The sequence below is a fragment of the Pristiophorus japonicus genome, chromosome 8 (assembly GCF_044704955.1).
Source record: "Pristiophorus japonicus isolate sPriJap1 chromosome 8, sPriJap1.hap1, whole genome shotgun sequence".
Lineage (NCBI taxonomy): Eukaryota > Metazoa > Chordata > Chondrichthyes > Pristiophoridae > Pristiophorus > Pristiophorus japonicus.
In genome coordinates, this window is record NC_091984.1 from 111,121,313 (window position 1) to 111,147,075 (window position 25,763).

Here is a 25,763-nt window from a genome sequence, read left to right on the forward strand (position 1 = left end):
AAACTATATTTAAATATCCCAAACTCATGTCACTGAAAAACTTACAGCTTCTAGTAACAAGAAGACCTTCGTCATCACCAAGCTGAATATGAAGCCAGGTTCTTGAAGTGACAGGATAGCAGCATCACCCAACCCTTTATTTTGCCGCATTGCCATGTTAAATGTAACTACAAGACTAGTTTTCATGATTCCTACACTTGCCAAAGCACTCATTTTTTTTAAATAAATTTGCTCAATCACATTTTCTACCAAAAGGAGAACATCACATGCATTTCAACTCTGAAAATCTGTGCATAATCACCCCTGGGGTTTCATAGAGAAAAACAGGTGTGGCTCTTCGAAACATCGCACCTTTAAATTATGATTTGATTCATTAATTGTGCTTCTAATCAGTAGATCAGGCAACCAGGCCATTTGTACACAGGTGAAGCCAAAACATGCTTTTCAATTCATATTACCAAATCTTCAAAATAAAGTACATTAAACTTAATAAAAAAAGAATCTAAATATAATTCAAAACACTGCAAAAACAAAGCTGGAATTGTTATATCTTTGTGTTTTCACTACGCAAAACTATTCGAAAAAGAAACAAAGGTATAAAGTTTGAATGTTAGCACTCAGGTTAGTTGACAGCTGAGACCAATTTAGAAACTTTTATTAAATCCAAGACTTTGAGCAGTTTAAATTGCTCAGGTGAAGCTTCTAATCTAACATTACTTTCTTTATATCAGTATCACCTCAGAGAGCAATTGTAATGCATCACAAACACACTTACTGAATTTTAAAAAGCTGGTGAAAGACAAAGCACAGCAGATTACATATTGTATTTACAATGCTCTCCCATACAGTAACATGCCATTTTGATTTTAACTTATGAAAACTCATGATGCCATATTGGCTTAATATTAACATTTGCAGTTTATAGTGCTGAAACACATTGTACATATAAAATTGATCAAGTTGAATACAATCAAACATATTTCACCATATATGTATTTTAGAACTAAACAATTTAAAGACCCAATTTAATTGTAAAACATTTTCAGATTAGTAAATTATTACCTCATGTTTCTGACATAAATAAGACTATTAATGGAACACATCAAATACTGACAAAGAATACAATCAAAGCTATCCCCGCAAAACCAAATTTCAAGATGTACTATTCAACAATTATACGTTTAGATATAATTATTGTATAAGAACATAAGAACATAAGAAATAGGGGCATGAACAGGCCATTTGCCCCCTTGAGTCTGCTCCGTCATTCAATAAGATCATGGCTGATCTAATTCTGGCCTCAACTCTACTTCCCCATAACCCTTGACTCCCTTATCATTCAAAAATCTGTCTATCTCCACCTTAAATATATTCAATGACCCAGTCTCCACAGCTCTCTGGGGTAGAGAATTCCAAAGATTCACGACTCTCTGAGAGAAGAAATTCCTCCTCATTTCCATTTTAAATGGGCGACCCCTTATTCTGAAACTATGCCCCCTAGTTCTAGATTCCCCCATAAGGGGAAACATCCTCTATGTATCTACTCTGACAAGCCCCCTCAGAATCTTATATGTTTCAATAAGATCACCTCTCAGTCTCCTAAACTCCAATGAGTATTAACCCAACCTGCTCAACCTTTCTTCATATGACAACCCCTTCATCTCAGGAATCAACCTTGTAAACCTTCTCTGAACTGCCTCCAATGCAAGTATATCCTACTTTAAATTAGGAGACCAAACTGTACGCAGTACTCCAGGTGTGGTCTTACCAACGCCCTGTACAGTTGTACCAGGACTTCCCTATTTTATACTCCATCCCCCTTGCAATAAAGGCCAACATTCCATTTGCTTTCCTAATTACTTGCTGTACCTGCATGCTAACTTTTTGTGTTTCATATACAAGGATTCCCAGATCCCTCTGTACCGCAGCATTTTGTAATCTCTCCCCATTTAAATAATAATTTGCTTTTTTATTTTTCCTACCAAAGTGGATAACCTCACATTTTCCCACATTATACTCCATCTGCCAAATTTTTGGCCACTCACTTAACCTATCACTATCCCTTTGCAGATTCTTTGCGTCCTCCTCACCACTTGCTTTCCCACCTATCTTTGTATCATCAGCAAATTTGGCTACATTACACTCGATCCCTTCATCCAAGTCATTAATATAAATTGTAAACAGCACTGATCCCTGTAGCATCCCACTAGTTACAGTTTGTCAACCTGAAAATTATGCATTTATCCTAACTCGCTGTTCTGTTAGTTAATCAATCCTCTATCTGCGCTAATATATTACCTCAAACTCCTTGAGCTCTTATCTTGTGCAATAATCTTTTATGTGGCACCTTATCAAATTATTTCTGGAAATCCAAATACACGTCATCTACTGGTTCCCCTTTATCCAGCCTGCTCGTTACATCCTCAAAGAACTCCAGCAAATTTGTCAAACATGATTTCCCTTTCATAAATCATGCTGACTGCATCATATCTAGCATGCATCACATTTCAAAGAATCAAACATAAAAAGAGGGGGAAAAATCCAGTCATTCCCTGATGCTTTTTCTGACCTTGATAACTTTTTCTCTCCCAAACAGCAGAAGCTGGGAATTTACAAGCTGCTGCCAATCTATAGAAACCTCTCTCAGCCATCAGCCTCCAATTGATGTTTGAATATGTCTACTTAAACCATTTCCTCACAGAACTTGCCTGAGGAGTGGTGATAAAACAACTGGCCAGCTTAAACACGCTCCAAAGTAGCAGCTAAACATCAAAACCATGCCCCTGACTATTCATGAGCAACAAGTTAAGGAATTTTGAAAGAGTTCATTCAGAATCAGGACCAGTAATGGGCTTCGCGTTGATATTCATCTGAAATTGACAATCCTATAAGTAATTAAAAAGATAATAATTGTGTGTTCAAAGAAGTTTATTTTAAAACCTATCACAGATAGCTGCCTCTTGATCATGACTGCTGTGTTTCCAAGATGAGGTGCCTAACTGTGATACATTCCTGTGACCACACTGGAAAAAAAGTAGGCAATATACTAATAGAAAGTACAACACAACTGAGCTGTGGCCAAGGTTTAATGTTTTTCTATCAGAAAGGTGAAAGCCCAGCTGGGCAGCTGGATGCCTACAGTTAAGGTTTTTTTTAAAGAAATATTAATTTCCAACTAATATTTTTCTAAATTATGTATAATGCTGAGGCTTTCGTACTTTTACTCAGTATTCATTGAACGGTGCAATGCAGACATTTGTTTTCATTGGATGATAATTCCACCTTTCATTTGGTGAACTATATTAAAGATAAAAGCCGGTGTGCAAAATGAGTTCAAAATTACAAGAAAATTACAGGTGACAGTTGTCCTCTGAACTGGTAGGACAGCTTCCTCATGAAGTGAGCTCTCAATAACTGCTGAACTGTAGGGGGTGCGGACAAGGCAATTACTGGAGGTGTGGAGATTCTCACAAAACAAAGAGAAACAAATTTACCTGCAGCTCCGACTAGATTGTTTCAGTAGCACTTGCAACAGCCTGACCACAGATTACATGCCAGAAAAACCAGAATCCTCTTGGTCAGGATTGCCAATTTAGTGTCAATTATGGGGAATTATGCTGTGGGGCAAGGACCATGATGAACCTGGTTTAGACTGCCCAAAATCAGTTCATTGAGGGCCCTTATAATGTAGCCAGCAAGCAGAAGAAACTTTTATCCCGTCAGTCTGGACTTGATTCAAAGCCAGATCCTGGGGTGAAAGGCCAATTTACTACCCCACCTTGCCTTCCAATTACCAATTAACAGCATGCATAAAGAATGTAATATGGCAACTAAAAGTGGAGCAAATTAGGCAAAAACAACGTCCTCTTGCTATTTGCCATTGGAGAATAGGAGGACGAGGGGAGGGGGAGGGAAAGAAAGATGTGCAAATAGGTCAAATAAAATATAGTAGAGGAAAAAGTATAATTTTTGCTATGAATGCAAGTAGTAGCTCTTCATTTTATGAATAATTAGAAAATAATTATTATAAATAATAAATTGTCATTCAAAATAAATAAAAACAAATCATTACAGTTTAGATAGAATTTTGTTTTATTTTCAGTTAGTAGATTGCATGCTTTAAACGAATTGTTGGCTCTGGCCTGGGTTGCACAGTGGGTTAGTAAACCAGTCTTTTAGCTTGGGTTTAAATCAAGCTCAGACTGATGGAATACAAGTTAGTTCTACATGCAAGAAGCGTCTGATGTGAAATGAGTTTGAGCAGCCTCATCCCAGTTCCTACTAGTATTGGACCATAGTACACAACTGTTCTGAATTCACTGTTCTGAATTCACTATAATCGGTAACCTAGCTCAAAAATGTAACAGGACAACTGCTATGGAAAATGGCAAATGTCACCTTGGTGGAGCAAGATGTTTGCTGTTCTGAGCTGGGGGCTAAGGCAATATTGGGGGCTGAGGGAGCTTTACTCTGTGTCTGACCATGATATACTGGTCTTCACAAATTGAAAAGTGCTCCATTCCACAGCTGACCTCTCTCACCCTGGCTCCTGTTATACCGCAGTGCGAGTCTGAGACCAGTAGCTGCAGAATACAAAGCACCATCGGTGAGACACCTAATAATACTACTCTGCCTCAGTGTGTGCCTACATGCACACACAGGACTCCACTCCCAGCTGAGTAATTATCAAATGTTTTGAGAAGGTAACAGGTAACTTCTACTTTCTCAAAATATTTTTTTTCAACTCTGCATTAAGTTTACAAAGTGTCCAGGCCATCCAACAGAATGCTTCAGCATTTTAAAACTCACTTCACCCCACACCAAAGTTATGGACCACCCCGGAGTTATACTCACCTCCCCCTCCTGGACTTATTCTCCCCACCCCCACCACCTCTCACCCCCATCCCCATGGAGTTCTACTCCCCCTGCCAGAGTTATGCTCCACCCCCCCACCAGAGTAATAATCCCCCTGCCCTGGAGTTCTACTCCCCCCTGGAGTTATACTCCCTCAGCACCACCCCCCCCCCACCCCACTCCAACCCCTGGAGTAATAATCCCCCTGTTCTGGAGTTTTACTCCCCTGGAGTTCTACTTCCTCACCCTCCCACCCCCACCCCCCTGGAGTAATATTACCCCTGCCCCGGAGTTCTACTCCACACCAACTTAAAGCCATATAGTGTGATTGGTCACTTTGAGGGGTAGGCTTGTCAGCTCTGTCTGGACCTATTCCTGGAGGATTCATCACATGCCCTCCCACCGCCAACCGCCTCGCCCCCATGCTCCCTCCATTGGTTGCCCAACACATCCATCATGTGGCGCACCATCATGAGGGTGGTCTCATTGCTGAATTCCAGGGTTGTGATTCGGAGTTACTCTGCCAGTTCCAATTGCAAAGGCAGCAACACGATTGCACTGCTTGAGAATCAAAACAAAAGATCATAAGCGAAACTAAACTAATTTAATAACATGGTACAGAAATGTACATACGCTATACAACAAGCTGCATTATAATGACCTCTCAAGTAACTGGGGCCTTAATCTTTTGCAAGGCACATTTTGCTCAGGGAAATCTACAAATTCAATAGTAGTTGACTTTACTTTAATTAACTATAAGGAGACATGGGTTTGCCCCAGTGCCATCAAACAAAAACAAGCAAAGTGCCATCTTTTAAATTAAATCATAATACAAAGAAAACATAACTTAAATAATATGATTTACACTATCCACCAAATACCCCAGCCCTTGTGGTGCTCGTCGGTTGCGGAAGGCCTCAAAGTGTACCAGCAGACACCGCGTGCTCCTTCTCCAGGGCCACCTGGGCACGGACAAGACCGCGCAAGACAGACGATCTACCCATGGGCCGCATCCATCCTGGACCTGTGGGTGGCCACCTTGGCCAGGCCCAGGAGGAGACCCACCAGGCAGTCCTCTGACTTGTCCAGGGTGGTGAAATCAAAGATCAGGAGTGTGGAACTGAAGTGGAGCCAGAACCTGAAGAGCAGCTCCCTCAAATAGTGAAACAAGGGATGCAATCTCTGCACTGGATGTAAATGAAACAGACCCATCCAGGCCGCAAACGATACAGGCGGCCTGGAAGTCCCTGAAGTGGTGGATGTGTCTCACTCGGAAACAAACTACATTCGCTCTGGAATAGGTTTCCCGAGACTTTGGAGCCCCAGTATCACCGTATACATGTGGGAATAAAATGCATTTTATTATTAAGGAGATGGTGAACTTGGTAATCGATCGGTTTATGGTCTAAATTTAGAGCCGGTTCTTTTGACATACCCTGTCCACTCGTCTTATATTTGCTGAACGATTTCAATTGATTTATTTTCTCGGCATCAGTGGTAACGGTGTACTCCCATTAATCTGCTCCTGGCAAGGCGAGAGGCGGCTTGCAGTGGGGTGGGCTGTATTCTATCCACCCACACACACACCTCAACAGAAAAGTTTTCGATCGGTAAATTTGAAAAATGAAGTTACAGTGACACATGGGCGAAAATGAACTAAATCTGAAAACGACACTGAACCGTTATTTCAAATGTGTTGTGTGATGGAGAATAAAAAGTCTTCTATGTTACCGTGTGATGTGAAAAGATACCGCGTATAAAGTAAGATTAGTTTCAGTTGCATTACTTTTATAATAGTTATAAAGGTAATCAAAATGACTAGGATAAGGCGGGTCACAGCGCAGATTTCTACAAATGTTAATATTTTATTTCGTATTGGATTCTTTTCTCTGTTGCTGTGTTTTGCTGATCTGAAAGCCGGAGCATGAACATCCACTGGTCCCGGAAACTGGCCCAAGCAACCAGCCTTCAAGGTCAGTGCTGCAGAGGGCCCGTGTCAGTTACAATCCATGTGGCCGCTGTTAGTCCATTTCTCTATGTTTCAGTTCAAGTATTCGTCCTTTTAGCAAAGCAGGGTCTTTCCTATTTATCACGACCGCGCTCTCAACATCTCAACAACGCTCATTGGAAAGGATTGCAGGTTTCAACTTCTAACCTTCGGAAATAAATGGTATTCTGCACACAGAAGGTTGTAAAACTATTGTCAGTCGTCGACAACAGGGAAAATCAAACTGGACAAGTCTTTGATTTTTTTTACCATTTCAGATCTATTTGGCAAAGACGATATTATAAAGGATAATGGGTATTGTGGTATACAGTATTCCCAAACGGTATTATTCTTACATTCCACCGCTGTGACACGAAACAGTGGAATCCGCTGTTTGATCTGCTGCCTGACACCATGAGAATCAAATACTTGCACGCAATAGACTGGGAAACGTTCAAAAAAATGTACTTTAATAATAGCAAGCATTAATACTGCCGCTTCAGTTCCTGCTGTTAAAAACTAGCAAAACAACCGAGTCGTGCCATTTAAGATGGGTGATATATTCGCGCTGTATTGTAATTCTATCAGCGCGGGGCTGTTGCTGAAAAGGACCGTTCATTATTTTGCAGCAACATTCACTTCTACAGAGCTTGGCAGTGTGTGATCAGGAAATCTGAATTTTGTTTGTACTTTCTATGTTCAGATGCTGGCGAGCCTGTTGTTTACTTCCAGGATATACCATTTTTTTTAAATCTGCCCTTTTTTTAATATAACTCGTTTATTAAAGGTATTGGCCGATTGTATCCTAGTTAGGCCTGGCTTGGGATAAAATGCGAGAAGTAGTTTAGATTCCAATGGAGAATCACACTGAATCACTCAACTGTGGTACATTGCCAGTTTGAAGTATTGTGATCCCTGGATGACAATGGACTGAATGTAAAAAGGACACCTAATCCTTATTTCAAATGTGCTGTGTAATGGAGGTTAAACTATAACAGTTGGCTTCCAACTTCGTCTCGCCAGCAAGCGGGTAACCTTTTGTGATCGTGTTATGCGAAAAGATTTTCAAACGCACATAACTGCAACAGTTTCCAGTGTTTACATAATTGATGAACTGATGATAACGATATTTAATATGGGCCCCAGTGTTTGTTTTCCACAAATAGCATTTCGTTTTGCATAAGTTTTTTTGACAGTATGGTAATTTATTAGTTTGGTTATGTTCTTTACAAAATAAAGGTCAGTAAGGGTTTTGTGTGGATGTTAGAGCTGACAAATTAACTTTATAGTTGGCACATATGTATATACATAAATATATATATAAAGCGCACCACCACTCAGCATGACTTTGTGAAATGCAGAAATACTCCGTTTTTCTGTTAAATGTGTTCGTACATTTTGAAAGCAAAGTAGCACAGCTCCTGGAGTTCCTCGTCTTTACTTAGGGACTTACAAAGTGCTTCTTTTTGTAAGACATTGCATAACATCGGAACAGTACGAGCCAAAAGAAATCGCCTAGTGACACTCTTAAGTATGATGTGCATTCTGTATTGATTACATGGGAAATCTCTCCAATATCACCGCCATGGGAAATCGCCGCAATACTACCTCCGTGAGTGTTGGTGTCGAAATGTTTCATTTAATCTCGGAAGACAGATATCAGTATTTGAGAAAAATAACCGTGCTTTGTAGATAATCGTTCCAATAAATTAATCAGTTGTATGTACAGGAAGATAACAATTTATTCAAAACATATGTTAATTCAGTCCGTATGCTATCTTGTATAAAAAAACATTTTTTTTCTTAGAGAAAAAAAATCATTTGTTGCATTAAGCAAGCGAACTTGTTCAATACTGAAAGCTGTTTATTGCAATTAACATCAACCAATGAAAATATACACATCACCCAAGAACAGTACTGACAATATTACATCCGATCCTTTGATATTTAAAAGAATTTAGAGAAAGTATTATAATAGCATGCACAATGTTTCTCAATTTTGTTTTACAACCAGAAACACCAAAATATCGCCTGTGGGCTTGAAGGACTTGCGAATTTAGACTCAAAATACCTTACATCGATAATCCCTGTTATAAGAATGTCGCTTATAATCATCATAACCAAGTCTCCACATTACAAATGGATATCAAATTAATTATACATTTAGAACTGTAGAATACAGACAAAGCCTTGCGTTTGATGTCCGAAAAACTGTTAATTTAATTGGTCAGCTCGGCTATGAGATGGAAATCAGAGTGGCCTGTCCTAACCACATCCTAATTCTTTCAAATTAAGTCCAGCGCATACTTTATTTTTTTTTCTCTACATGTATGTCCACTGATAGCTTAAAAGTAAAAGATATACAACACGTTGCGTCCTACATTAGCTTAAACATTCAAGCAAATGACATTTTGGAGGCTTATTGTAGTTATGTATCTGAGTAAAGTTTTAGGATATTTAATTGTGTGTTAATATAGTCTTTGTCTTCACTGCTGTTGAATTCCGATCAACCTTTCCCCTTCTTAAAATACCTAGGGAATTTTCAAACGTCGGGAAGTGTGGCTGTAATGCCCCAAGATTTGTTCTCCCTGAAAGAAATCATAGTAACAGTTCATTAAACTACAGAGCAACCTCTTCTTTCGGGGTCTTTTTATGTTTTTACAAGGAAAATATTTCTAACGTTTCGTGAAAAACTATTTGAAAAGGTAAATTTACATTGTTTGGATTTTGACTGTTTGGCTTTAGTCTTCCCTGAATTTATATCGTCTCTGGCCATTTATTTTCCCCCTTTTAAAAAAAACTTGTGGTGCCCCTATCCTACTTGAGCGAGTATTTAAGCCGTTTTAGGTATCTCTAGTCCACAACCTGACCTCATTTGTCTATGTCCTTCCTGATTATATACAGTCGTGTTTCATTTGCCGTTTTAAAACACAATTGTTTCCTATGTTTTTGTCCCTGAAATATTTTAAATAAGTGGGCGTTCTAGAGTCGTAAATAAGACAATTGAAAAAATAGAGATCGTTGAAAAGCAATGCTGGTATAAACATACAATCTATAACTTCTGAAAGAAGTCCCGTGTTCTCGCTTTTATGTGTTGTGTATTTATTTCAGGCACTTTTCATAATATTAGTGCTTTTTGCTTGAACTGATAAAATGTTTAGATCCTGATTTATTTATTTTTAAAAAGGTGTTATGTCACTACGTCTACCATTTTTTTGTATTATTACCGCATTTTTCTGGTTTCAAACGAGTTTTACACGTATTGGTCATTCGTCCATAGATAATGCACATAGACACAGCATGAGGAACTTAATTGATATCGTAATATAAGCGCCGCATGAAAGAAGGCTAAACTGAAAACGATCAAACAAACTGCTTTAATCACACATTTTTAATAAGATATCACAAACGTTTGGTCCATAAATATTTAAGGGGAGAACGCGCCTGTACAATGTATTCATTTTAAAACAAAGTAACATCAACAATCTCATCAAACCACTTACTGTACTAATCATAAACACGAAGATCAACAGAAGGACCTCGAATGTACTTTTCAGCACTTCACATCGGGAATACCAACTACTCTAGTCAGACAGAGTTCGTGGTTGCCTTCGAGGACAAGTCCAAACACCTTTTTTTTTAAAACAGTTTTCCCATAAAAAAGTTATCAGAAAAGGAGGTAACAATACAAAACTTGTGAGGTGTCAGAAGGGCATTGGATTTTTTTTTCCAAACAAGGGAAACACGAGTCTACACCACGTCACAGACTTTCTTCAGAAATATCATAAGGCACATGATAAAGCTGTGATGGATCCCACTTAATAAAAGTAGATCCAGTACCATGTTTCGTTCTGCCAAAGAACGGTAGTTTAAAATATTGGCGAGTTTTATTTATTATTGTTGGTACCAGTACATATGACAATAACGCGTAGCCTGAACAGATGTTCACTGGTGAGTGCGCATGGAATTAGCTCTACCAAAACTTGATTTGATTTTTGTCTCTCTCTCCCTAAGACAACCCTGTAGTTGTAGAGACAGTAATAATAGATGGTGGGTAAGTTTAGCAGAAGTAAAAAAAAATGTATGTTTACATGACCAGTGTAGAGGAAAACTAAAGTGTAAGATTAACGGAGCTTTAAACTTTTAATCTGGAAGCCTTTAGGAAAATATCACTGGAAGCTGGAATTATATTCGAGCATGCGCAGTCACCACTGCACAGTCCATTGACATTTATTTTTGTAAACTGCTCTTTTTTCTACTGCTGTAAACTAGAATTCGTCAATAAACAAAAAATATATATTCATATCAGTTATTTAACAAAGTCATCCTACACAACAACAGGATTTTTTTATTTTGTTTTTTTTTTACTTCCCAGGGATTTTTTTTGTTCTGTTGTAAAGGAATCTGCTAAAAATGTTAGAAAAGGTTCGTTAAGGTAGTTTGTGACGGACTCCCGGATTCGTGCACGTCCAGGTTAGTGGTCACAGACGTCACTACTGACATAGTGGGATTGGTCAAGTCTGTTAAAGTGGTCGAAGTGCTGCTTGGACTTAGAGCGGCGCCGGACCTGTCGGCTGGGGGCGGGGCAGGAAGTGCTGTGCCATCAGGTTTATCAACACCCCCATTCTCCTGTCGCAAAAGGTTCCTTCTGAATTTGGCTCTTGCGTTTTGAAACCAAACCTGCAAACCAATCCCATGTAATCTTTTTACCAATTTTTTGATCCTTTTATCTAATCACAAACCACAAATTATTGATAGATATATAGATATATATATAAAGATAAATTATTTAAACAGCTAATACTATGCAGAATTAAATAGATCAGCATTAAATTGATTGGGGATGCTGACTGTGACAATGCAAACAGAAACTGGTAACATTTAAAACCATTGATACCCCTACACAATGCTAGGAACAAGTTCATATCACCGCACACAAATAAAACGGCTTACTTAACGAGTTATAAACTAAAATTATTAAAACTTAAAATGAGTTTATTCAAGTCGTATGTTGCATCCACTGAGAACATCATGGTAACTGTAGCATGTACCAGGGTGGTGACAGCTTTGGGAGGAATGCGCTCCGGCTGTTTGCTCCGGTGACCTGTTCCTCTCAATTGTACATTCCATGAACTGTCCCACATCGCAATTGGAAGTTACATCAATGGTCGAATCAATTCAGGCAATGAAACGTCAATCAGTATCTCCCTGTATTTAGATGCTATACTCGACACGGTTTTCTGATAATAATGTAAATAATTTCAGTCACTGTTCCCGAGCGTGCGGGTTGGCCATTTTATCATGCATGGGATGCAGCTGACTATTTAATATTAAAATCAATTTTGAGAAGTTAGAGATGTGCGCCGATCAAAATTGTATTTTTGTACTTAATATTAGCAAGTCTGAAATTTTTTTTTAGAGAAGTGATTAATATCTGTTCTGAATTGTGCATTTAATGCCATTTAATGCCAAAGTCCTGAAGTGTCTTTATATTCGATTGTCTATAAGTATAAAATGTGACATCCATTCGGTGCTCAATCAATGTACAAATTTTCAAACTGCCGCATATATAAACACTAAAGTTATTTAACTAACATTTATGGTATCTGAGAGTGGATGAAACATAGACACTAACTCTCCACTGTAAACCCTCGTGGTATACCACCCCTTAACTATTTCGGCTCTTGTTTTAACTCATTTGTCTCTACCAGCCTCCACCATGTCTATGTGCCAGTATTTCCAAATGAAAAGAAAGAGTTCTCTGATTGGTCAATACAGAACATTAAGAGGGTGGGATCAGAGGGCTTACAGTGCATAACATTTTCTATATAAATATGAACGCCTCTTACCTGCAAAACTCTTTTGGTAAGCCCAGTTTTTTGAGCAAGTTGCTTTAAATCCTTCGCATCTGGATTGTGATTTATGGCGAAGTAGGACTTCATGGTGCGAAGCTGGTGGTGTTTGAAGGATGTGCGCATGCGCTTGGTTTTCTGAGTTGGTGGGTATGACTGCTGCTCTCTGTCCAAGTGGTCCGCGTCGTTTTCATTGCACCCTAGGATTTACACACAGAATCGTGCTGTTTATTAATTACCTCTCGCACCGGGCTATAGGATACTCTTCATGTATACGTTCTTTAATTTACTCCTTGTATAGCTCTCTTCACTAGAGGGCGCTAAACCCTTATCCCTGGGAATTGTGTTTCAATGTAATATAAAATTGTTATCGATATCAATTATGATTGGGTTTCTGTTGACTGCACAATATCTGAAGTTCCTTCTTAAAGTTACCTTCAACTATTCCCATAGAAACGATTACCAGCTCCCAGGAATTTCGACTCCATTTTTTTTAAAGCTCTCCTCAAAATATTACGTTACAAATAGTATGAAAACAAAAAGCAATGGCCTTGTGCTTTGGGTTCAGTAACATGTGTAATACCAAACCCAAGGGACGAATCAATTTCGGTGAGTACATTTGCCGCTTTTAATTTTAATTTAGTGCAACCGCCAGAGATAAAAGTTTTGCAAATGTTGCCGTAACTATCATAAGAAACCTAATCCCCACATAGTTTATTATAACGTACGCTCACACTTATTAATCTGGATAACCCTTCAGGACCCTGAATAGTAAATGCAAGAAGATGACTTGTTTTGGAAATCGAAGGTTTCACTTTTCTGCCCATTATGCTGCTATACGCAAGAAAAACAAAGCATTCTTAATAATGCACACCATTCGTGGTTTTAAAAAGTAAACTCGACACCACACTTTTAAACAAATCTCTGTGCCATTTTAAGAAAAAGATTGGGTAGAATGATTGAATGTTTCTTGACGTTTTATGCGAAGGTTTGTATTACATACCGTTTATATGATTTTTACAATAAAATGAACATACATTTCCTAGGTAACAGGCATAATGTTGTTTCCTTTATTTAAAAAACTGTGGTGCAAATAGTTGATCCAGCTAGAAGAACGTTCTGGCTGGAGAAATGCTGGGTACGGTGTGAATTAATACTCTAAAAAATAACTCTTGTATCCAAACAGACAATTGCCTTGGGGGGGTTGGGGGCGGGGTGGTATATGTACTATTGTATCTAAACCAAATCAAAGACTGCAGGCAGAAAGTCTACATAGATTTTTAGGTTACCCAGGATTACTGCATATCTCAACACTTCTCAGTAAATGGTACTAATGTCTTGAATCTAGGCCCATCTTTATTTCTAGCGACTGGATAGAGACTGAAGTTATGGGTAAATCTAAACAATTTATCGTTACAGACACAGAAATTAGTATGGACTACTTCAGTTTTATAATTTGATTGTATATATTCAAATCGCTCTTTAAAAGTAACCCTTACAGTATAAACTGACAGTCTCCAACAAAGTTGTTATATTTTATTCTATGTTGATATTGTGATTTTCATACGAAGTGGATAAAATATGTTCTTATTGTCAAATAAAAAGGCGATGTTTTTTAGTACTAAATGTATAACCACATTGAAAGTTTCATATATTAATTTTCGTTGGTGCTGAAATGAATGCTAATGACAATGTGGAATACACCAAAGAGGATATACAGTATGTTAGTTCAAGGTAGGTTTACGGTACATTTTGAGCTCGCAGGGGTGATTTATGCGTGACTGGAAACCAGGGATTCCTATGTCACGTCTAATTAACACAAAACAATTAACCTCCAGATTACGTGATTCTTCTTCCATTCATTTGAACATCAGAATCTAGCGTGCGCGCCAAACTGCTTTGAAGAAAAATCGCAATTAAGAAACAACTACAAAGGGACACAATGAACCAGTATGTAATTGGGCCCAGTGTGTGGAACGTCCACAAAGCGTTTATTCTTCTTTATTTTTTAAAAAAAGTGGTATGAAATCACGTTTAGTTATATTAAGAAATCGAGAGCATCAAAATGCTTTTTGAACCAACAAATACACAAAGTTATGACAGCACGATTGCTCTAATTAAAATCAAATAGCTTAAGAGGTTTGCCAAGAATAAGCTCGTATGGATAACAGGACTAAACTTCGAAGAATATTTTGCGTTAGACTTTTGTATGATGCAACCTGCAGAAACCATGCAATCCCAAATCTTAAATCTACACGGGTTTGCAACATTCTTTAGGTTCTAGTGGAATTTGAAACAATATCTATTGATTTACAAACTGATTCTGAATATCAGTCTAGATCAGTGTTATCTGTTAGTGGAACTTTAAAAGTTAAACCAAACTTTCCATATGGAGATGCATTATGGACAAATTGTCCAACAACTAATGTTTTGCATTTGTGTATCAATATTAAAGTCTTCGTTGTGTCAACTATTGTTTCTTACATGTCATTCCCCTGATAAATGTTATCGTTTCCCACCTGGATTGTAAGTTGGGATATCAACTCCGAGGGCAGGACTCTTTCTTTTCCTGGGTCGTCCTTTCTGAACGGTGCCTGTTCCGTTGAAATAAGGCAAACCGAGTCCCCCGCTCTTTGCAGCCAGCTCCGTGTAGTTGAGTTGCGTGTGATAGTCTCCCTGCACCAGGGACTCGAAGTGAACTCTGCAGTAAACCAAATTATCTTTCATGCCAAAGTGATCGCCTGTGGTTAATGTTTTGTTGCAAGTTGTACACGTGAAACAGCTCAAGTGATAAACTGAGTCCCTGGCTCGCATAACCATTTCAGAGGCGGATATTCCGAGGTGGCAGCGGGAACAGCGTTGCACAGAGAACCTCCTGCAAAAACAAAGGACACAACGTTTAGAAATAGATGCATATGTGCATTATATTACATCACCAATGACATAGTTGTCAAAGAACAGCAATAAATGATCCTGATCTATTAATATTTAATCACGGATTACAACTTTTTCTTCACATTTAAAGAACATGATTTACATGAACTCATTTTACAAAACGTTAGATCCATGATCAGCGGTAAATTCTCTCTCTCTCATATATAAATGTATGAAAATAATGTAATCTGGAAGAGTTTTGAAGAACAAATTGACCAGTTGCCAGCTAAGCATGTTAAAGGGACCTGCACTGCAGCGCACTGCTTGGCGTCTTTCCTCCCTGCAATTGTAGTTGACACATTTCTTCAGTCAATAGACTCACAAATAAGCATAAAAGACCTAACGACTGATCCTATCGGGCAAACAGCATTCAGATTATGGGACCAGTAATGGCTGATTTAATCGCTTTAAAGTAAATGATAATCACATTTTATGAGCCAATGACATAGCAAAATGGGCCTCAATACTTTCTATTGTCGATGCGTGGGCTTCATATTCACATCATTAAAAAAAAATATCTGTTGCCGTTTGTAACTCTATTGTAGCAGTTTGGGATGCTGCAGGCCCCAAGATCTGATTTATTTCGATAAAGTTCAAGCTCGAACTAAATCACACATTAGCAAACGTGCAGTAATAGATAACAGTAAGCAAACAGCACAGTTACAGTTTAAATTGCTGCACTCTTCTCATGGGCCGCGTACAGGCCTACAACAAAGAAAAAAAGCACAGCTTCCCTATCAAACCGCCGCAACCATTTCACGTCTGTTTTAACGGTGATTCGCAATTATTGCGCAGTCTATTAGGTGACGGCCCCAACATCTGAATCTGCTTAAATACAAAGAGATAAACCGTTGTCTTATTTGGCGATTTGTAAAACTGAATTGCTAAGTAGTCGATCGTTGGAAAATAAATACGGCTTACTGCAACTCAGCAGATAAAATTCGACACTAACCTGATCAGGTTGACTCGTGAGTTAGTAATCTTTACGTGAGCACAAGTTACAGAACAATTTGCACTACTTATTTTCAGAACCTGAATCAAGCGTGTGTCCATGATTACCTGTAGTAATCGTCCTTGCAGTAAATGCTGCCATCCTTGGCGAAACAAGTTAATTCTGACTCCAGAGCGAGCTTACATTCACAGCACTTGAGACACCGTAGGTGCCACTGTTTGTCGACAGCCAGCAGGTAGTATCTGTCTGCTATTTTACCACCACAGCCAGCGCACAAGGTGGGTTTGTCCGAATTAATAGAAGGCATGGTCTGCAAACAGAGTTTAAAAAACAGTGAATGTCAAGTTAAAAAGTCACGATGGCCAAATGGCCACAGATATTGCACAAGGCTAATAAACAGCAAACGTACGCACACAAAAAAGCCCAACTAAGCATTATGTAAGTATGTTTTATGTATCATCTGCAGTACCTGATAAATCCCCCAGTGCAACAGTTTAGACTCCCAAGTTGTCATATTTTACATTATATAGGGCAGGATAAAGTAAAAGTTACTCAGCTAAATCTTTCAAGCGTAATTTTCAATTATTAAAACAAATCTTACGTGCCTGCAATTTGATTAAAGCGCGAGTTACTTTTGCTAAAAGGTTGCAAATAATCACATCGCAAACACAATTTCCCTTTCGCGATTACTAAGCAAGTTAAATCGGCACATTTATTGATATTTAATTCCTTCGCTACAATGCAGTTGTCAATCAACCGGAGAAGCAAGGAGCTGCCTAAATTCACAAGGCGTTTGGTTATATTAATAAAATGTGTGTGTATGTAATATTTTAATTTTATATGTGCAGATATATACACTAAAGCTAATTGGCGACCAAACGCAACTACCTTTTTGTCATGTATTAACATCACGCCGTTCGTGTATTCAATGTAACTGAGATTTTTTTTAAATAAACGCTTCACCGAGTCTCTCAACAACTGCTGCGCGAGAACTGTTCCGGATTAAGGAAGTAAGTTAATTGTTTGGGACTCAAAAGTAAATATTTTTTTGTTTTCGCTCTTACCGTTTCCCTTCCGTTCATCTGCACTCCTTTGGCCAGACGGGAATCCGTCTTGGATCTCCTTTCCATTTCCTCCATGATTCCCTGTATCTCGCCCCCAGAGATTCCGTGGAAAAGCATTGCTGATTGACGGAAAGTACACGTGTCTTCCTCGGACCTGGCTCTTAGCACTTCCATACAGACCACAGCTTAAACCATGGAATAAACTGCCACAAGACAATTACAACAAAATAAATAAACTGCTAATCTCTTATGGGGAAAATACAACACATCAAATTCTCCAGCGCGCGGGGGAAATAGTCATTACTGGCTGCTGCTGGGGACCATACAGTGCCAAGGTTTCTGAGAGAGGGAGTCCCTGCAGATTGGTTTTAAATAATGGGTAAACAATGATGTTAGGGTGATTTTAGCAGCATTCCCCTGACTCCTTAGCTCCAAGTCCTTGCTGATCCGATTGTAGCTTGCTGGCTGGGAGCACACAGTTTTGCCTATTTGTTGCAGTCTCTCGCCAGGGCACAGTTGGATAATTTGGTAGGAGGAGTTCGATAGACTGCCACCTAATCCTTTTCATTACAAAGGCCTGTCATACTCTTTTCATTGGCTATTGACGGACGGTCAATGACAGCTCCAGGCGGGTTCGATTTTCCAATGTGGTTAGTTTATGCGACTTTCCGATTGGGTAAAGCGAAAAATCTGAGGTTCTTTTTTCCCCCTCTCCAGAGCAACAGGTATTCGTGAATAGGGTCATGTATTTTCAATTCAAAAATAAACTTCACTTGTTTGCTTCGTGCAAATACCAAAAATTAACCTGTGCAAGATAGTCATTTTATGTGAACAGTGAAAGCAACTAATTTTTAAACCAAAGGTTGCAACACATTATTCACAACCAAGCACCTTTCATACAAAATAGGCGCTACATTCAAAAAGACACGTCAGATCTCGTTGAAGTGTTTAAGTTCATAAAGACATTTCTTACTAAAAGCCTGAGGGATATTAAAGTTGCCTATTGATATTTGATATTTTAAATACAGTTCAGGTAGTCTAGCAAAAAGGGATGGTGTTTGCTTGATTGGGCAGTGTTTTACTTCGCACCCCCCACCACCCCCAAGTAAAGGAAGCATGATTTTAAAGGTCAGTTGGGTCTAGAAAGGAAGTCAGTACAACGACGCATTTCTTAGGGCAGTATTGTCCTGAAGTTCAAAGCATTTTATTGTATGTGGTCACACAGAGTGACAGCTTTGCTGTGAAAATCAGTCGCCGCTGTCAGCATTGGACAGGCAGAGCTTCCAAAAAGTTCACCACATCCAGCACGCTACGTCATCACATAGTTCACTAATAGCCCACAACCCGCAGCAATGGTTTTTGGGAGTAAAGACTAAATTATCCTGCAATAGTCTCACAACATTAAACCAAAGGAAGTGATCGTTTTTACTTTTCAAGTTAATTTTGTAGTTTTTTTCCTCTCCTGTGACTATCGGATATAGGTTCACATTTATGAATGTTTGATATATACAATATAAACATTTATAGGGAGCCCTGGGCTCATAACTATCCGCGACAGTAGCTGTCCGTTTGATCAAATGGCTGGAATTCTGAAATTAATAAGCAATTCCGACCAAGCATCCTTTGCAACTGTGCTCCGCGATTCCAGGTTTGAAATCAAACTGTTCAGAGAATGGTCTTCAAGGAACAAGGCATTTATTACTCACTATCCATTGTTAAAATTGGATTTTTTTTGTATGTGGGTTGGAGTTCATTCAGCTAATTTCCTGGCGACGGTGCGCGCCTGCGTGAGAACGCACGTGCGTTTAAAGTTAACATAAACTTTTATATTTCATACCTTTAAATTACAGTATTATCAACTCTACCCATTAATATGTACGTAATAATTCAATGGCCACAAGGTATTTGCTCAAGCCTGTATTGATACGCATTGGTAATGAAGGAGTTCTGTCATTTCAGCTGACCGCTGAAACAAATTTGACCCCAATATGTGTGTTTTTAACATTGTGAAAGCCTTATAGGCAAGAGATGTGACCACAAATCTGTTTAGAAATGGAAAACGGCAGGCCTCCGTGGATTTCTGCCCAATACATATGCAAACGTCTATATTTTATCATCAATATTCACCATGTCGACTGGTATTTCGGGCCTTTCCACCTATTTTGCTTTTCAAATTCTATGGCCTTGACGAAAGGACCCAATCGCCAGTCTATTTTACTAACAAAATACCTTCTGATTCGGAGAGGTGTTAAAATCCATGTGGGGAGCTGCACAGGTATGGAAAATATGGCACAACATCTGAAGCAGCAAGTCTGGACTACAGATGAATTTTAATACTCCCCTATATCAGATTCCAGTGTATAAATACAACACTGACGCGAAAGCGTACGGATATCTGAATTGAATCTATCTCCTCTTCCTTGTTGATTGTATCTTATAACAGTTGTAATGACACCAAAGCAGATGCTCTATATTTGGAATGTGCTGTATAGAAGTGGCCTTTTATGTTTGCACATTATAATCGTAATTGATACCCTTTGCGGGAAATATTCTAAAATTGATCGTTTCTTTAACATTATTTACACGTACGGCGGTCGTTGTTTAAACAATTTTAAGCTTCTGGTTAACTGGCCAGGTAAATCTGTTTTAAATGTGCCTTAACACCTTATTCCACAATTCGATTGGATGAGTATATAGCTCTGCGTTCCATCCCATGAAATCTAAACCACGTTTCCGAATACATACTAAACTACTTCTTTTTAAAAGGCATCAGAACTTGGATAGTTTTGTGATGCAATTGACCGAGGGACAGATACTATACGATCTTCTACAAAGATAAGGGCCGTTTTCTTGTTATATGCAGGCTGGTTCTGTTCGTTGACATTAACTACTCGTGCTCTGTGGAATTGCTAACTGTATTTCAAAATGATTGAGCACATTACATACTAAATATATAAATAGTACAGAATATGCCCATTCGCAAATGTTTACTGCTTATCAAAAGCCAACAGTTATTTATCCTTAAGTACATTAATAATGCGAGGAACTCAATTTTGCGTCTGACGCCTTTGTCAATTCTGTCTCTTACTGCTTTCTGTCTCTGTCTTTGTTTCTTTTTCTGTCTTTGCCTCTCTCTGCCTCTCCCTCACGCCCCATATGCTTGTCCTGATATACAGTTTAAACTAATTGGTTTAGAATAAATCCTCTGACTAGCTGTTTTAGCCCCAGTCTTGGCCGTGCCAGCTGCCGCGTGTTTGATCACACCTATAGCCCGGTCTATATGGGGGGTTCCTGTCTATGGAGTTTCTCTTCTCAAGTCCCTTTGGGATCTCACATACAACCGTTAGATCGCGTGCAAAACATACAGATTAAATTTCCCAGCAAGATGCAAGCTCAGAGCCAGCATCATACCTGTGAATTAACTGATAACTCCCTCTTTGTCCCTTAGTTACAGCTGTAACATGAACATTTACTACATGGAGGAGCTTTTATTTTTAAACAGATTCAATTAGCAGTGTGTGCTGCTTAGCGGGTACGTACACTAGCCAGATTGCCAGAGTTTAGCTCATAAGGCACAATTTCATGTGAAAATGAAGTCAATCAAGTGAAATAAGCAGTGATTTGTTTGTTGCTGGCACGCTATAGTATGTGCAGCAGGGCTGCTATTTGCTGTAAGTAATGTAATTAGCCGTTTTGTACAGAAATCAATGGCTTATAAATAGAGCAGTGATAGCTATACATGTGCGCAGAAATAATCAAAAGGAAATCCCCATTATCCTTGCGGATGTTTTTCATGTTGCTGTCACATGCTAATAGTTATCGACAATGATTTCCATTGCTATAATTTTGTAAAATGCAATTGTAAAGCAAGACTCGGTCATTGCCACCAGATCACCGTTTACACAGAAGTAAAGGCGCAAGGTATAAAACACATCTCACTACTATTAGTGCCCACGCGATCCATTTAAAATGTTTCTATGATGAAAGCAAAAAAAAATAGAAAATTACGTTTTGAGCGCGAGTTGTGATTTTGTGATCAGACTAACGTATCTGTAAATCTTTTAATGGTCATTACAAATTGTCTAGGGTGCTCTGACTACATAACACGTTCTCGCCCCCAGCATATTGTTATATGATCTAATCGCAGATAATGTTATCCAATCGTATTACACCTAATGTATTGTGGATGAGCGTTATTCCAGAATTAAACTATTGTATGAGGTTACAACCAAATAGATCCATATTCACACTCCCAAGTTCAGAGCCCTTTGACACATGGAACAGTTGTCACTGTTGAGCTGCAAGTCAATGTATTCAATACATTTTATTTTATGCGCAGTTTATGATTTATAAAAGCTCATCTGTTCGTGCACAAGTTTTGCACAAGTGGCCATTTTATGGGGGCGGATTCTAAGTATCCCTTCACTTGCATATGGATACGAATGGAACAAAATAAAGTACACATATGCAAATATTATTCTTAGGTAAGAACCCCAACCAATAGGAGCCCGTTAAATTCAACTAATGAATACATGTTTAACTCTAATTAACGACTATCTAATGAGGGCCTTATGTAAATTCAAACCAACATTAAATATCAGCAACTTCTATCCGCCTGAAGGCGATCTATCGTTTACATAGTAACACGTTCTTGCAGCTTTAGTAATGTCAAATTGGCATAACAGGATAGCAATTTTATATTTCTGCATCGCTTTTCTCAATTTCCTCGTCCCAGATCTAAGGTAATCAGCAACACAGCTGTAAACGCTTTCTAAACGCAGTGCCGCGGCATAATGAATTGATGCAGAAGTCTTCTATCTGTGCATCCCGACCTGGCAGATAAAAGCTCAAGCATAACCCAAGCTTGATTGAATGAATTCAATTAACGTACTCTGAAGTTGGAGTACTTTCTTTTCCATTTGTTGGATAATGCACTTCCTCTAGTTCTATGCAAACCTGCAGGTGCATAAGAGCTGAGGAGCTATTTTTCCATTTGAGGGGAAAAAAACGGTGTTAAATTTACATATCTATCTCTGCTCAATGGCACTATTACCAGTAATTGGCCGGGTACAATAACATAACTCAAAAATGGCTAAACCCATACATCTGTATTCATTTAATTAATTATGTGATCTCTTGGTTCGCTCCATCAGGCGCAGTAAGGTACACGGGGTGATGAGCTGTTGACAAGGGAAGCAGCTTTTTTTTGTAATCCTGGTACTAAACAATATTAAAATGATAACTTTTTAAAAATGCGACTCATCTCGGTTCCATTTATCGATAGCTTCTATTTAATTTACAGTTTACCCTTGCACGTTCTTATTATACAACACAGTAATACAAATTAAGTTAACTGGCGTCAATGTTGCTACAACACGTGGGCTGGAGTAATATTTGATGCTCGATTTCTTAGTCAACAGCTTTTGGACATTGTCTTATATCATAATAGCCGCGAAAATCAGCCAAATACATTACACAAGGCAGAATCCATTCAGCTATTAGACATTTAAGGCAGTGAACTACACCGTTTCCTGTTACTGCAGTACCTTTCTGTGTGGTTAAAGAAATAAGAATAAATGCATTAAATGCGATTTGAGTATTGTTATATTCATATGTGCAGTACTTTTTGGAAGCTATAGTTCACTGTAAATATCATATGCACCTTGTAAATGTTTCAAAAAAAGACGGGGGTTATAATGCTCTTTATTTAATGTTTCTTAAGTTTATTTAGAACACATACATCATGTGCCACCGTTTGTGCCGCATTAATTAATATTCCATACAGGATAAGCGAGAAAACTGAACTCTAGGAACAATAACCAGCTTTATTCAGATGAAATGAATATTATGTGAGGGGAACGGTGCAAAACAAATGATTTCAGGACGTACACCGCAATAAAAGACGCGCTGAATTGAATATAAATATGATTACACTGAGATTGTGTTAGTTAGAATGTGAAAGCTTCAGGTATTAACAACACTTGAATGTTAGATTACAAACGCCCCTTAATCAAAATCGGTATAAACCGAGGATAAATTCGTATTTCACCATAAATCACGCACAAACTAAAATTAAAAAGTCAGTATCTAACATACCAAATATTCTTCTTTGGGATCCTATTTAGATTTTCCTAATCTCGAAATTATTTTTGAACGTGTATATATATATATATCATTCATTTGCAAGGGATTTACGTTCAAGGGCCCACATTCGTGACCATGGGCTGCCGAATAAGCCTGAACGATGTTTAGTTTACAATTAACATGTTTTAAGAAGAAGTCAACGTATGTTTTTTATTTAGTGTCATTGCCTTACATTAATATTCACCATCAAGACGCCCCACCTGACAAGCTTGGTATTCAAGAATAACTATCATGTGTGATTACATGCCAGGTACGGAAAGTACAGTAGTTAGGATAGATTTACATGTAAAATATACAAACGCAAATATATCGTAATTAGGCTAAAATGTGCCTGATTGTAATATTTATCTGGAAAAAGTGCAACATTTATAGTGTAGCGAGAGCAGTAACAATTCAGAAGCGTTGTCACAGATGATTAGTCAAAATCTTACTGTAACCAAGTTCCGGAGGCAAGCGCCGTTGTCCGGAGTGTGAAGAGAAAGCTCATTAAGTAACAGGTGAATCCGGGCGAACAGTGGATCTCTTAATTCAGCAATTACAACATGAGAAAGGCTCAAAGGATTTATAGACAAAAAAAGTTGGAACTGCTCTATATGGCTTGTCCGGAAAAATGGGATCAAGTTTTTTAAATAGGGCAAAATGGCATTCATATTGGTTGAAGTGTTCAGCCAAAAACGCTATACTTTGGAATGGTGCTTCATCTTCCTTGAATGATTTCTGTTGAAGAACAGATTGGTGCCGTGCGTGATAAACGCGCGAGCAAAAACAAGGCCAAAATGGAAGAGCTATCTCGACACACAAAGGCTAAATGTGATGCCATATTTAAGTATGGGCCTGGCATACACTTCATATATTTCAAAGAATAATTAACATAACTGTCATAGGCCTTTAAGCTGCCACAATTTTATACAGTTTCTATAAGTGGGCTTTTTGCTAACCATGTTATGGGCTTTCCAATTTGTTTTAATGTGAAACTATATATAGTGCCCTTCGGAATATTAAAGAATAGTATGGACTACCACCCCCGCCCTCCGCCCACCCCTCTCGCCCGCCCCCACCAAAAACCCTCTATGCACTGCATACACGGATCATGCTGAAGGTTTGTTCTGTGTGCCATATTCATTTCAGTAAATCCTTCAACTCACGCTGCCTTGCAAGTTCCTAACTATAAAATGGTGTAATTAATTAAACAACTAGTGCAAAAACATTACGAAATATGCTACATAATAAGTAGATTGTTTTCAAAAACATTGTGGTACGTAAGTGTCCATACTATTTATTTTCAATACAATATTTAATGTTTACTACACAACTCCTAAAAAGCCATGAAACATTTCCGTTTCCATATTGCAAAGGATTATGATGACACTGCATGCTTGCTGTTGCTATTCTACAGCATAAAGTATTCATTACATTAGCAATATTATACGGTCTCAAATCATATAATGTTGCTAGGTTTAAGGCTAAATTTTTAAATTCCCAATTTGATTAAAAATATGATCAAAATGTTGGGCGTTCCTCAACAATACTGCACGATGTGTGATAGATAGATGAGTTAAAATAACATCCGACTAAGCTCGTATGAGAAAATACTGCGTTTTGTTGTGCTCATTCTTATTTACATAATCTTGCAAACATTTCATCTTGTTTATTGAGACTGAAATTATTTTACGGCGTCCTCGGTAAAATAGGCGAATCGTTATACATTTTAACTCAGCCCATAAATGTAGGAGCACACAAAATGCCATGGAACCATACACAACCGACGCAGCTTTCGGTCTGAAGATGCGAACAATTACACCCCGTGTTGGAAACAGGTGAACCAGCTAGGTGTTCTGAACAATACCTGCTATTAATCAAGATCCCGACAGAATCCGCCGCCTGCAGCTCTCGGGAATCTGAAGCGCGTTGCTAGGCAATTCAGATGGGAAAATATTAATGCCCTTTGTTAAGAAAGCTCTAAGTATGCTGTACAT

The 25,763-nt window shown here is 38.4% G+C and overlaps 1 protein-coding gene across 3 annotated transcripts; it reads right to left on the reverse strand.

Moving 5' to 3' along the window:
• Nucleotides 1-9,328: 9,328 nt before the first annotated feature.
• lhx9 (LIM homeobox 9) lies at nt 9,329-25,655 on the reverse strand. Of its 3 annotated transcripts, XM_070886185.1 has the most exons (6): nt 25,634-25,655; nt 17,644-17,762; nt 16,687-16,889; nt 15,213-15,568; nt 12,691-12,893; nt 11,258-11,521 (listed from the first exon to the last, which is right to left on the reverse strand). In XM_070886185.1, exons 2-6 carry the CDS (start codon nt 17,758-17,760, stop codon nt 11,258-11,260), a joined length of 1,143 nt encoding a protein of 380 aa, XP_070742286.1. In that variant the 5' UTR covers nt 17,761-17,762; nt 25,634-25,655. The 3 variants fall into 3 exon arrangements, with proteins under 3 accessions (XP_070742285.1, XP_070742286.1, XP_070742284.1); XM_070886184.1 differs by lacking the exons at nt 11,258-11,521; nt 25,634-25,655 and adding an exon at nt 9,329-9,429 and having other exon boundaries at nt 17,644-17,817; XM_070886183.1 differs by lacking the exon at nt 25,634-25,655 and having other exon boundaries at nt 17,644-17,817.
• Nucleotides 25,656-25,763: the final 108 nt, after the last annotated feature.